At 35.3% G+C, this 14,507-nt stretch overlaps 1 protein-coding gene across 2 annotated transcripts; it reads left to right on the forward strand.

Annotated features, from left to right (window-relative positions):
• Positions 1-7,664: 7,664 nt before the first annotated feature.
• LOC137725247 (uncharacterized) lies at positions 7,665-12,586 on the forward strand. 2 transcript variants are annotated; one of them, XM_068463873.1, is made up of 6 exons: positions 7,665-7,928; positions 8,729-8,875; positions 9,057-9,148; positions 9,296-11,161; positions 11,475-11,625; positions 11,721-12,586. In XM_068463873.1, the coding sequence occupies exons 2-6, from the start codon at positions 8,737-8,739 to the stop codon at positions 12,437-12,439; spliced, it is 2,967 nt and encodes a 988-aa protein (XP_068319974.1). In that variant the 5' UTR covers positions 7,665-7,928; positions 8,729-8,736; the 3' UTR covers positions 12,440-12,586. The 2 variants fall into 2 exon arrangements, with proteins under 2 accessions (XP_068319974.1, XP_068319975.1); XM_068463874.1 differs by having other exon boundaries at positions 9,066-9,148.
• Positions 12,587-14,507: the final 1,921 nt, after the last annotated feature.

Here is a 14,507-nt window from a genome sequence, read left to right on the forward strand (position 1 = left end):
GTTATGTTGGAATGACCATTGCTACGATTAAGGTTCCTCAACTCATCAAAACGTGTAGCTATGGTCATTTTCGTCAATTTCGTCATAATTTTGTTAAAATGAGTTATTTTGGAAGGATCATTGCTACAATTGGGTTTAAGTGAAGGGACCATTGATACAATTGGGTTAAAGTTGAGAGATCATTGCTCTGATTGGGTTAAAGTTGAGAGACTATTTATTCAGTTGAATTAAAGTTGAATGACCAATGATAATAGATTTTTAATTAAAGGACCATAACTACACGTTTTGATGAGTTGAGTGAGCAATGATAATAAATTTTTAATTAAGAGATCATTGCACCAATTGAGTTAAAATTAAACGGACATTGTTACAATTTACTCTAATCATTAATGATGTGATTTAGTCATTGCAAATGATTTTTTTACCCTCCGGTCCTCAGTCCTTTCTTGAGTCCAGGGTGTAAACCCGGTTCTTCCGCACAAATGAATTAACTAGTCTGTGGTACCATGCAGTCCCTCCCACTTGGCACGGTATCTGTCCCCGCCTCATTCATTTTGTTCACATTCTTCCCCGGATCTAGCTGCTCATTATTTTACCATCATATCTTTTGACAAAAAAAAATTTCTTCGAAGGACATAAGAATTTTGGACTTTTAGGTCAAGCTGTAATAAAGTAAGTTGGGAGAAGAGTAAATATCGAAAAATACTTAGCTTCTTAACTGTAATGAATTATGGAGTGTTTTAATAGAATATTTTAAAAAAAATGACTAAAATACTCATTATTTGTTATTTTCATTAAAAAAAATCACTTTATACCGTATGTACGGTTAAATTTAAGAGTTTGGAGTATGTTTGATTGAGGTTAACCAACAGTGAGTATTTTTGCCCAATTCTCCCAAAAAAGTTTTGTTTTTTGTGATTTTAACAAGTCATCTCAGTAGGTATTAGTTTGTAATTTGCATGAAAAAAGACATTCATCTTTTACTGTAATAAGTCAAACAATGTTCTAGGTAACCTATACGTGTTAAAAAAAAAAATTAAATTCTTTACACATGAGGATTAGAGATGTCATGTTTAAGAGTTTTGAGTATGTTTGATTCAGGTTAACAAATTAATAATAAGTATATTTGCCAATTCTCTGAAATTCTTTTGTTTTGTTATTTTAATAAGTCATTTCAGCATGGATTAGTTTGTGATTTGTATAAAAATAAAATAAAAAACGTTCATCTTTAATTGTAATGAGAGAGGTCTTAGTACTACGGTCTAGGAGTATTCCTCTTCACTTGTAAGTAAGAGGTCTTAGATTTGATTATCGCCTAAAACGAATTTGAACCACATTCTTATGGCAAGCCCATTGTAAGGCTTATCCCACTCCTCAACCTCTTTAGTATAGATCCTATCAATTAAAAAAAAAAGTGTAATAAGTCAACAACCATGTGCTCTCTCGTTCTCTTTTTAATATTCCTAATTTCTAGTGGCCTTTTTATTGTGTTTTTTGTTTCACTCGAAAATATATGTCAGCAATAATTCACTCGTGATCAACCCATTATATGTTGGTCATGTTATTAGTTTTAGAATGTTGCTATTTAAACCATATTTACTGACTATATTGTTAATCACCTCTCTAAATTTTAATCCACATAAGTTTTACATACACAAAATAAGCCCGTCTATATTAAAAGCAATAATCGGTCAATGGATCAGTGCGAAAAAGCTCGTGCTTTGTTTAACATAATGATTACATTCAAAATTTCCACCTTTGTGTATAAAGTTTATGCACTTAATTATGGCTAAACATGTACTAAAATGGTGCCAAAATTGCAGAGTTATGAAGTGACACAATCCCTCCAAGTCCAAGTGGAGTGGTTAGTTGATACCACATCCTTTTCCCAATGATAAAACAACAAACTTAACCTCCTAAATCTGCCCATTATTTGACTCGATGACTTGACAAATGGAAACAAAAACAAAGAAAGTAGTCATTATCGGATGCATGTGCACCCTATGAGTATACGCGTCATCGTTGATAAACAGATAAAAGATTTGCGTCCCATCATAGATTTTTTGTCGGATTGAAGTTACTGATTACTCCCTGACTAAGCAAATAAGCATGCACACGCTTATATCCATATGTGAACAAAAAAGAAACTATTAATTATTTCATTAAAAGTTTTACCAATTTATATATTTCTTATATAATTAGGATTTAAAAATAAAAAAGAAAATAATAGTAGTAATAATCACTGAATATATATATATATATAGAGAGAGAGAGAGAGAGAGAGAGAGAGAGAGAGAGCTGGTTACAAAGTATTAATAAAAATAAGAATTTAAACGAAACTAAGTAGGAGCACTAAGCTGTGTTCCATTTTTATTTTTTATTAAAAGTTTATAATTGATTTTATTTACACATACTAGTCCATAAATTAAGAAGGGGTGTCATATTCACACTCATTTTTACTTCTCATACACCTCTTATTAATTTCTGTCATTTGACATTCTTGAATTCATTCGATCTGACGATCGAAAATTCAAAAAAATATGTGAGAAGTAAAATAGAGTGTGTGAATAGCATACCCATTAAGAATGAGATTGTGAGAGAGAATAAGGTAAAACAAATTAATATAATGAGAATTAACAATATTCAAGAGGAAATTACGAAGCGATTTAGTCAAGCTAGTTGAACAATATGTTTCACACTTCAAAATAATGTGTTCCACAGTTTATGTGATTTTAGTGTATCGTTTGTCCTTTTTTTATTAGGAAAACTAACGAAAGTTTAAAAATAACTTTAATTTTAATAAAAAATGACAAATAAAGGTGTAGTGAATAGTACTAAGAAAAGGTAAAAATGTGATTTTTTGTTAAAAGTGAACATTACCGAGGAGTATTTCGTTAAAACTTTCATTTTTATTTTATATATATATAGACTTAAAAGAAAGTGCATAAAATCTTGTATGACTTGTAATATCACTTTATAAAGGCCAGATATGGTGTTGCATTATTGTGTTATGGACCCAATGTATTGAACCCCAAAATTGGGTTAACCATCCTAATAATTGATTAAAAAATGGAGTTTTAATTATAATTGATTAAAAAATGGAGTTTTAATTAAGTAGGGAAAATCAAACCCCCACCAAATGGAGTAGTCCTCTTTACTCGTGAGCAAAAAAGATCTCGTGTCTTGTAAGGTGATACCGTGATGGTGACTAGGGGTAGTCCTTCCTCTAGCCATGTTGAGTAATATTGTCAATGTCAAAGATTTTACCGTTGAGATTCATTGTGGCTGACCAAGCTAACTTTGACCATAATAATTTGTTTTAAACTGGTGTCATTCATGCATCCGTTTTTACTTTCTACATCTCTTTTATTCATTTTGTTATTTAATTTTTTTATAATTTATTCGATTCGACAGTTGAAAATTAAAAATTATGTGTGAAATATAAAAAGATGTACGGATACTACCGCTTTTTGTTTTACCCTATAGGCTTTTCCTTTGCTAAATTTTTCTTCACATCTACTTTTCAAACCTAAAAGCAATTCACCTTCACATTCACACCAAAAGTTCATCTATCACATCCAAATATGAAATAACATGATTAAAGCATCCGAGAGTAGTGAAAATAACATAAGGCTGACTAGGGCAACTCTCTCGTGCTATGTTAAACTAGTATCAAGACTGAAAAGATCAAAATTGTGAGAATCTCACTTTGTTGAATGACAAAATCATAGTATCTTACTTGCGATTTTGTCTTCTTGTAAGTATTTGTTAGTTGATAGTATTGGGAAATTTTGGACACGTTTTAGCGTAGTTGATTTCTTCTTATTTTAACTTTGATCTTCGTTGTTAAACGAAAAACTTCACCTGCTAGGAATACATATGTATTGCAGTTCTAAATTAGTTAGGAATGTGATATGTGTAAATACTAGTAGATTATGTATAGGAATCTACAATATCTTTTAGATGGTTTCTTGATTGGAATTGTATTACTTGGGGAGTAAGTTTTTCTCCGTATAAATAAAGGCACAAGGCATGGAGAATAAAACACATAATTCATTGCTCCATCTCTCTTTTTTCCCCTCTTTGCCACACCCTCAAAGAAAATAGGATAACATGTTATCAGCACGCTTATGGCTGCGTAAGGAATTGAAAGATATTTTGCTACAAATCCGTTCACAAGATTCATCATTGCAACTCAGGTTCTACTAAAACACGGTCTATATTTTTTTAGCTTAATTGCATGAAACATTCACCATTAACCATAAACCCTAACTTTCGATTACTGAATTATATATTCTACTCAAATTATGTAAAATAAGATGCATAATTTTCCCTTTTCAATTACTCATAAATTATTCTTTTGTTATAAATTTCACAATATATCCATTGATAATCAAACAGTGGTTGTTGTGGGGATCTTGCTTCGAATCAAATTATCACACATCATCTTTTAAAATAATCTACAAACCACCTATTCATTATATGTATATTGTAAATGGCTCAGTTGCTGCTAAGAGAACAAAAACAAGAACTAATTATTTGGTATTAAGTCTTGAGCAGCATCGGGACAATTGTACTTTGTTGTTTAGTAATACCAAGCTGCCTTCCTAAACCTTTATTTAATTGCTAACTTGCTTAATAATAAAACAACAAAATATTAATTAAAAGAATCTTCTTATCTTATTAGCTAAAGTAGAAAAAGTTGTTCTATAATTAATTAATTAACCTAAAACTGCATGCCATTTCATGCATTAGAAAATTGTCCACCCCATTTCTTTTGGTATATGTCTACAAATAATTTGTGTATTATGTAGGTGTGTGTACGTTTGGTTGGTCAATAGCTTTGTGCTACAATTGTGCAATAAAAATAATTAAAAGCATGCATTGACATGATCGTTATTTTATATATGTTTATTTGATTTATAAAATGATGAGAATGTGATTAATATCAGATCGAAATTTAGGGATAAGTAATCTACAAACTTATAAACACGGTTATTATGTCACTTAATACTACTGTTTAGTAGTATCCTCTTTATTTGTAAATGAGAGATGTTATATTTGATTTTCGTCAAAAGCAAATTTGAACTCTATTATTGCTAGCTCATTATGAGGCTAAACCCACTCTTTCCCTCTTAGTATCGATAATATTGTTTGATAAACACCATTGTTATGAACTTACAAGTGAAAACTTGCTTGTCGTATGCAATATAATTGGATTATCATACATCTTTGGATACTAGTCTTTTTACCATAGATTAATACAATAATATTTATTTGAACAGGAGAGTGGAAATAGCTTTTCCAAAACTATAAATATTTTTGATAGAGGATCAAACTTTATACAAGATGAAAACAGAAGGCTTGATTGCAATAATGGTTTTTGAACTTTACCTTTAGCTTAATTGTAGGCCATGAACTCTTATATTAATTTTTTTAGTTCTCAAAATTAACAATGTGTTGCACCATTAGTCATTTTTACTAAAGTCGTTTTTTTTTTTTTTTTTTTTAAGCTAGGGGTATATTAGAAACTTCAACTTAAAATTTCTTACAAATAAAAAATAAATAAAAAAAAGCTAAAATGAAAATAAAAATAAAAATTTATAAATTAATATCTAAAACTTAAAACAAAATGAAACTTGAACTATAAAAATACAAATGAAAATGATTGGACTTTAGCAACTTGTAAATATTAGGCAATGTGATTTCAAAGTTGGTAGGAGATCAAATTAGGGGCTGGACTTAAACAACTAACAAATCACATATTAAACTACAAAAAATTCCTATGTATTCCATTTTCTTACACACAAACAAAAAAGAAAAAAAAAAGAAAGGTTTTTAAGGTTTTTCTTTCTTTCTTATTTCTCATTTTTAAATTCATTGTTAGTGATGTGGGATGAAGTTCCTAAATATCCGTAAATTTTACAAAAAATAGACGGCCTTAGTGAAAAATGACCAATGGTACAACACATTGTTAGATTCGAGGACTAAAGAAACTAATATGAGAGTTCAAAGGCTAAAATTAACCTAAAGAAAAAAATTTAAGAACCATTGCTACAATTAAGCCAAAACAAAATATAGTACAATTAAAAATAAAAATAAAAATAAACCCTTTTATTTGCATTCTGAAAATATGGGTCACGCATTTTATCTTACAACTCATGCATACATTGCAAACATATTTTAGTATAGATAACATCGCTCTCCTATTTTTGGAGAAAATAGGATGATTTGAAGTGAGTTATAAAAAGAAAAGAATAGGATAAATTTTCACTTTCACATACTAAAGAAGGGAAAGAGATCCTCTCCGGATCTCTTCCTCCAAATCCCATGGATCAAATGATCCTGGCTCTTGATATTTGATCAAATGATAAAAAATTATTATAACTTTTAAAAAAATTTACTAACTATTCTGTTTTTAGCTGTTAGATCAAATTTTAAGACCCGAACCACTTGATTCGTGGGCTTTGGAGGAAGAGATCCGGAGATTCCCTAAAGATGGGGGTATGAGTGATGGCAAACCCAATAATAGACCATAACTGTAAATACCCAACACTACAAGGACATAAATAGAAACACAAAAACCTTTGGCTCTCTAAGGCCATCTCCAATTGAAGGGTCCAGAGGGCCAGAGGGCCGAAAATAGCCCAAAAATCGTCTCCAACCGAGGGCTAGGCCAGAGGGCTCATAGGCCCCATGGAATCTGAAAAGGCCAAAAGGCCAGAGGGCTGGCCCGTTCCAGCCAGCCCCGAGCTGGCCCGTTCCAGCCAGCCCCTAGCTGGCCAGAATTTTGCTTAAAACTGTCGAATTTCCTGTCGGATATAACCGACAGGAATAAGTTTATCGCAATAGTGTTGGTTATAACCGACATGAATAGTAATGGCTACACAGGAATAATTTTGATTAATTGATCGACACGAATAGTATGAAAAATTTTAGCTAGCCGTTGTATCCAATTTTTTTTTAATGAATTTAAAGCTTTTTTTTTCTATTATTTTCTATAACTTCCTATAACTTCTATTTTACAAAATTTGTTTCATATTTTTTTAATTCTATTTTTTTTTCCTATAACTTCTATTTTACAAAATTTGGTTCATATTTTTTTTAAATTCTATATTTTTTTCTTATAACTTCTATTTTACAAAATTTGGTTCAAATCCAACGACTAGTTGACGTTACTTAGCCGTTGGATTTGAATTTAAGTTGTAGTTTTTAAATAATAAATTATGTTTGGCCATTTGACCCTCGGTTGGAGACGGTTTTTTGTGACAAGGCTAAAATGGGCCCTATGGCCCTTTGACCCTCGGTTGGAGATGGAGACAAATATGACCATGTACTGTTCATTAAAATATTAATATCTTGGAGGGTCAGATGATTAAAATGAGCCATCTGGCTAGCCCTCGATTAGAGATGGCCTAATCTAACTAAATAGAATCACGAAAACCTTCTACATTAATGGTGGCGAGGAATGTTGTTCTTGCACCACAATGTGGGTTCGAATCCATCGACATTCTAATCTAACATCTAATATAACAGATATATCGTTTGATAAAAAATAAAAAAAATAAAAACCTCCCTACAAAAAATACGAATATTGTCTGATTACCCTCCACTTTCCACTTTTTCGTTTATGATCCCTCCCTCTCTCATTGTCATCTGGTTATTCTCACTCGCTCTCTCTCTCTCAAATCAATCTCAATTAAACAAAACCATTTTCAAGTCCGACACCACACTGCGAAGAAAGTCGGTGGGGAAGAAATAGAAACTGGAGAGAGAAAGAAAGCAGAAGCTCACAAGAGAAACCGAAACCAACTACCGTAGATTCTCAGAGCCAACGCCGCCGATCCAATCGCCACCTCAGATGCCGGCAGCTCCTCCGGCCGCATTATCGCCGGAATGACAGATCCTCAGCTCCTCGCCGCTCACAGGTCCCAATCCCTCTCTCTCTGAATGCTGCTTGTAACTGTGTCAGAGATTTATGGCTGTGTCGTCCTTTCGAGTGTTAACTTTTTGATCTCTCTCTCACTAACTTTTTCCGATCTCACCTCTCTCTCTCTCTCTCTCTCTCTCTCTCTCTCTCTCCCCTCTGTGTTGGTGATAAGGGGAATCTAATTCCTTCTCACTTTTTAATTAGCTAAAGCTGAAGACATAGCAGCTTTCCTGAGCTTAATATTATCGCTTTTTGTTCAATTTTCGCTCAATGATTTCCTTGTAATTAGCTTGCCTTTTGGGTTTCATTTTGATCTTAGAAAAATCCAAACTTTTTGGCCTTTTTTTTTTTTTGCTGCTTTTTACGCATAAAAATTGATGTGATATTTGAATCCAATGTGCTCAATTTTCACTCGGCTTAACATTCGATTTGTATCTCCTGCCTCTCTCTCTCTCTCTCTCTCTCTCTCTCTCTCTCTCTCTTAATTGGGATTCAAGCTTCAAGCTTGTAGCTTTCAGGTTCGTTGTTTGTGTGCTGGGTTTGACTCAAATGGGAAAATATTATTTATTTATTTTTCCATAATTTCTAATCGTGTTGAATTGTGTGGCTTCGAATTGGTTTTTTTTTTTTTTTTTTTTTGCCCCCTTTAATTTCTTTTGGAAGATGTCATGTTGTTCAACGGTTTTGTTTATTTGGTTTGGGAGTCTTTGACTGCATTTGTTTTATTCCATTTCAACAAATGAAGCAGAAAAGTGATTGTATGTTGTGATTAATCTACTGAGTTATGTGATCATACAGGGGTTGAAATGAGCGGGATGCAGATCGGCAAAGCTCTTAACGCGGACAAGCCTTCCCCGGGATGCTTGGGAAGAATGGTGAACCTCTTTGATTTGGGTAATGGGGTTTCTGGAAATAAGCTGCTCACTGATAAACCGCACCGTGATGGTAATTCCTTTGATATATTCTTTTATTAGTAAGTCAATAGCGGCATATTCTAATCCATTGCAAAATCGCTTTCAAATTCCTGTTGTAATTTTTGCTGTTCGTTATCCTTCTGGAGCTTTTGGTGATTGCTTCTCTGTGCTTTTGGTAATCATACCTGTCAAATATTATACTGATCCATCAGTTTTGGTAGGCTCTTCACTCTCAAGGAGTCAATCAGATGTGGCAACAATGTTGGGCCCTCCCCCCTTTGGAGATCACATAGATGATAAAGTGGTAAGTGTTGCAGGATTTTTCTCAGATCAATGTATTTTTAAACCAGCGCGAGAAACAATTCCAATGCGAAGTTGTCTTTTGTTGCTCATCACATATATAATATAATGCAGTTTCCTGATTTGTGTTACATTTTTATGGGGTATTCAGATTGTGTCTGAGTTAAGAAGAAGTTCATCAAACAATAAAGCAAGTGGAACACCCATAAAGATCCTTTTAGACCGAGAAATGTCAAAAGAAGTGGTGTCTAAGAAGAATCCGCCCAACTTGGTTGCTAAATTGATGGGGCTTGATGCTCTCCCACTTGAGCAGTCCGATTCAGCTTCACAAAGAAGTCATACAAACAGTTATTCGCAAGGTACTAATAACAGCATGCCATTGGGATGTTGGCAGCAAGAAGATGGGTCTTGGGACAACGGAATTCCACGTGAATTTCATCAGTGTTCAGAGCAGAATGATTACAAAGATGTTTATGAAGTCTGGCAACAACCTCAGAAGGCAAATTATGGAAGAAATATGTCGCCGCAGAAGGGAAGGTATAATGAAAAAGTTAACGAGAAGAAGATGACTCTTGTTCGTCAGAAGTTCATGGAAGCGAAACGCTTGGCTACCGATGAGAGGCTTCGCCAGTCCAAGGAGTTCCAAGATGCACTTGACGTATTAAGTTCCAATAGAGAATTGTTCCTCAAGTTTCTGCAAGAACCTAATTCCTTATTTTCTCAGCATCTACATGAATTACAATCTATTCCTCCCCAGCCTACTGAGACAAAGCGGATCACTGTTCTCAGACCTTCAAAGATGGTTTCTAGTGAAAAATTATCAGGCATAGGGGACAAGAATGATGAACAGACAAAGAAATCAGCTCAGGTCAGTCAAGCAGCTGCATGGGACAAAGGCCACCATGGATACTCTCCTACTATTGTTGATCAGGAAGTTGATGGATATCCGGCTCCACCAACTCGGATAGTGGTATTAAGACCTAGCCCTGGGAAGGCTAATGACATTAAGGCTGTGGTTTCTTCACCCACCTCATCACCAAGAGTTTTACATGGTGAAAACTTCTACGAGGAACCTGAAGATGATGAGGAGCGAGAATCAAGAGAAGTTGCAAAGGAGATCACACATAAGATGCATGATAATTTGATGGGTCATCGGAGGGACAAAACTTTGATTTCCTCTGTATTTTCCAATGGCCATATCGGCGATGAAAGTTCATTTTACAAATCAGACCATGAATATGCAGGAGGAAATCTCAGTGATTCTGAAGTTATGTCGCCATCTTCCAGGCATTCATGGGATTACGTCAATAGGTTTGGCAGCCCTTTTTCTTCGTCCTCCTTCAGCCGCATGTCATGTTCGCCAGAATCATCCGTTTGCAGAGAGGCAAAGAAGCGACTTTCTGAAAGATGGGCAATGATGGCACTAAATGGGAATCCTCAGGAACAAAGACATGCTCGGAGGAGCTCTAGTACACTGGGAGAGATGCTTGCCCTTTCAGAGATAAAGAAGCCAGAAAGATCTGAGGATGACAGTATTCAGAAGGAACAAGACCCAAGGGAATCAGTTTCATGCTTGCCTATTGATTCTAGAAAAGAAGAAGGTGCTGTTGATCCTCCCAGAAGTCTTTTGAGGTCAAAATCTCTCCCTGTATCTTCTACAGTATATGGTGGCGGGGTCAATGTTCAAGTTTCAGATCCCGAAGCTGTAAAGACAGATGTTCCCAAAGAGCTAACAAAGGCAAAGAGCATGAAATCATCGCTAAAAGGGAAAGTCTCAAGTTTATTTTTCTCCAGAAATAAGAAATCAAATAAAGGGAAATCTAGCGAATCTCAATCTGCCCTTGCTGAACCACCAAATTCTCTGGTTCCTCCTGGCATAATTAGTGGTGATGCATCTCAGTGTGCTAATGATGGTGGTTTTGAAGGTTGTCTGTCTCCTGCTTTATTTGGATATTTAGGAAAAGAATCTCCACATGTAACAAGCATGGGACAAAACCAAGGCACCGTTCCACGCGAGGTAGTTCAATCTTTCGTTTTCATCTGCTATTAGTACTTGCCCTCTTTATTGTTGCAAATCCTCCTCCAAAACAAAAAAATTAAAACTCATAGGATTTATGTTGTTTGACCTGGCTCTGGGGCAACCTATTCGAAATGTTGATGCCTATGTTTGTGATATGCATTGTAATTGTCACAATGGAATGATTGGCATGGAAAAACCATAAATGCTGATGCCTATGTTGGTGGTTTTTCTTAAAACCTGAGTTATTCAGTGTCTTATTGTCATCACATGGATGGTTTATTTGATTTGTTTTTCGCTTCAAATTTTGCAGGCAGGGTTGTGTGTGGCAAAGCATGTGGTGCCCGGTTGTGTTGGTGAGAATCCGGATCAACCAAGTCCAATATCAGTTCTAGAACCACCGTTCGAAGAGGATGACAATTCAGCCCGGGAATCCTCCGTGCATTTGAAGCAAGACCACCTAGGTCTCTCTCTCTCTGTAATTACTTTTTATTGCTTTTTCCTTAATTTCCTCATTAAATATTCTCTAATTTCATAACTTTTTTTTGTGGTAAAACAGGTAGACTTCTCAAGTCTAACTTGATTGACAAATCACCACTTATAGGATCAATTGCGCGGACGCTGTCATGGGATGAGTCTTGTGCAGAGACAGCCACACCATATCTATTAAAATCCCCTTCGGTTTCAACTGAGGAGGAAGAACAAGACTGGCATGCCACTGTCCAGACTCTTTTATCCGCAGCTGGCCTAGACGGCGAGGTGCAGTGCGACTCCTTTTTCGCAATATGGCATTCGCTTGATAGTCCTTTGGACCCGTCTCTGAGAGACAAGTACTCCAACCTAAGTGACAAAGAGCCTCTGCATGAGGCTAAACGAAGGCGATTGCGATCAAGTCAGAAGCTTGTATTCGACTGCGTGAATGCAGCCTTGATGGACATCACCGGTCATGGGTCCGACAGCTGCTCAAGGACCACGTCATGCAGCGGGGCCCATGACAGGTTCGTAGAGGGTGATTCTCCTCTGTTGGCTGACCGTGTGTGGGCCCGAATGAAGGAATGGTTTTCTGATGAGGTGAGGTGTGTTTCGGATGGTGGCGGGGACATCAACGGCCTGGTGGTGGAGAGAGTGGTGGAGAGCGTGGTGAAGAAGGAGGTTGTCGGGAAGGGGTGGTCGGAACACATGAGATTGGAAATTGATAATCTGGGGAGGGGCATAGAGGGGAAGTTGCTGGAGGAGCTGGTGGAGGAGGCAGTGGTGGGTTTGACAGGGAGGACATGATGAGGATTTTGTTTCATTTTCTATTGAAGATTTTTACTGTAACTCTATTAGTTTGTGTATTTGATTTTCGACAATGGTGGGCCCAAAAAACCCACCTTAATTGTTTAATGCCACAAAATGTTTCAGTTGATCATTATTTGGTAAATGTGTCCACTCTCTGTTTATATACAAAATTGGTAAAAATCGTTCTGGTTGCTGACTCTGTCTCACATTCAGATCTCTCTCATGTTTGTATGGTCTAGAGGTTGGGATATCAGTTTGTTGTTATGCTACAATAATAAAAACAACAAAGTCTTTTCCCAACTAAGTAGGGTCGGTTGTTTTACGATTAACTAAGTAGGGTCGGCTGTATGAATCGTAAAACGTTATTGTGCTCGGTTATGTAGTTTGTTGTTATGCTAAAGAGAGAAAATTATATTATGCTCAAATGTACATAATCTAGTTCGCAAAATTTTACTATGCTCCAATGTACGGAATCTAGTGTCTCTCTTATAACCAAAATAAATAAAATTAAAGGCTTAATTACTCTTGCTCCACTAACATCAAACCGAATACTAAATGGCCTGCTCAGAAGCTTCTTTTGACCCACTTTGTCTTATAAAGTTGGTTTTTTGCGTTTCACTTTACCCTCTTTATCGTTAAAATCGTAGCAAGGACAAAGCTGGTTAGTGACAATTGCCCTATCTCTTAAATGAGGTTGTGAATTAAAGACTAATATAACAAAATCAACGCTTCGCGTAGGCTTGACTCTTATTCTTTAGTGGGTGATAAGGGTTGCGTGGCAATACCTGTGAAATTGAGTAGACCTTTCATATGATCCGTTCGTCTTTAGTCTTAAAAAAACCCCGTTAAAACCGCTGACGTGGCACGCATGGAGCTTCTTTTAAGACCAACTAGTTTTTCTTATATGTATGGGATTAATGCTATGACGTTTATGCTTAAGACTCATCTTAGTCCAAAATCATGGAAGTTAATAATTATGTTTGGAGAGTCAAGTCCTAATAAAAGCAGCAAAATATATGGAACATTTGCATTTGCCTTTCAATTATTCCTTCACTTGTACTCCTATATTGGTGTAACATTCTCCACGTTCGCACATGGGATTTCAATGCTAAAACCAGGTTGTAGCTCAATGCATTAATTCCCTGTAGTAGTTTGATTTGGTGATGTGGTGGTGGGGAGAGATTCTATTGCGTAATCGGTGATTAATCCTTTTGTATATAGTCTCATCACAGGACGTGTGTACGTGATGAAAGATGAAGATACAAACAGACACGTAGTTATCTCTGATTTTATGTAAGAATTTGTATTTTTTTTTAATACATCTATAATTTTACACTAAGAGAAGAGGAAGTTTGGTTGAACCATACAATAGGCAGCCTAATTTGTAAACAAAAATTATTCCCAAGTCACAGTTAGTAATTAGAAGAAAAAAAGGGGCGGATGTCACATTCCACAGAAATCTGAGATCAAGGTGCAATGAATAAGTTCACCAGATTCTCTCCGGATCCCTTTCACCTAATATTTCTCATCAAACAATCTGGATCCTTGAAATTTAATCCCTTTCACCACACTCCAAAAATTATAATAACTTTAACCATTGAATCAAATTTCAAAGATTTGAATTATTTGATGAAGAAGATTCGGTAGAAAGGATCTGGAGATTATCCGTTTCCCACGGGAATTGCTACCGCCGCAGCCCCCAGAGTTAAAGCTATAGGTCAGAAACGTCAAAGAATTTGGTATGAGAAACAGAGAAAGAGAAGTGACAGAGAATTGCAGATCCCCCATTTTTCTAGAGTACGTTATTAAAAGTACAAATTCCTATTTAATGGGTCATAATGAGAGAACAAGTATTAGTATTTAATACCAACTTGTTATTTACGAAAGGAAGTGACATTTCAAAAATCTCATTCTACACTTCTCACAAGTGTATTTTTCTTTCCAAATATAAAAAGTTTGGAGTGTAGAATGAGATTTTTAGAATGTTAATAACAATTCTCTTTACAAAATTCAAATTTAAAATTTCACTAACAAATGAAAAAAATATCAATGAACTGTAATACTA

This window comes from Pyrus communis, chromosome 2 (genome assembly GCF_963583255.1).
Source record: "Pyrus communis chromosome 2, drPyrComm1.1, whole genome shotgun sequence".
Lineage (NCBI taxonomy): Eukaryota > Viridiplantae > Streptophyta > Magnoliopsida > Rosales > Rosaceae > Pyrus > Pyrus communis.

Excerpts from the sequence above, each read along its gene's own strand:
- LOC137725247 (XM_068463873.1), top strand. The coding sequence starts at position 8,737 with ATGAGCGGGATGCAGATCGGCAAAGCTCTTAACGCGGACAAGCCTTCC. Across the intron at positions 9,149-9,295 it reads ATCACATAGATGATAAAGTG|ATTGTGTCTGAGTTAAGAAG; the intron begins GTAAGTGTTGCA and ends TGGGGTATTCAG. Across the intron at positions 11,626-11,720 it reads TTTGAAGCAAGACCACCTAG|GTAGACTTCTCAAGTCTAAC; the intron begins GTCTCTCTCTCT and ends GTGGTAAAACAG.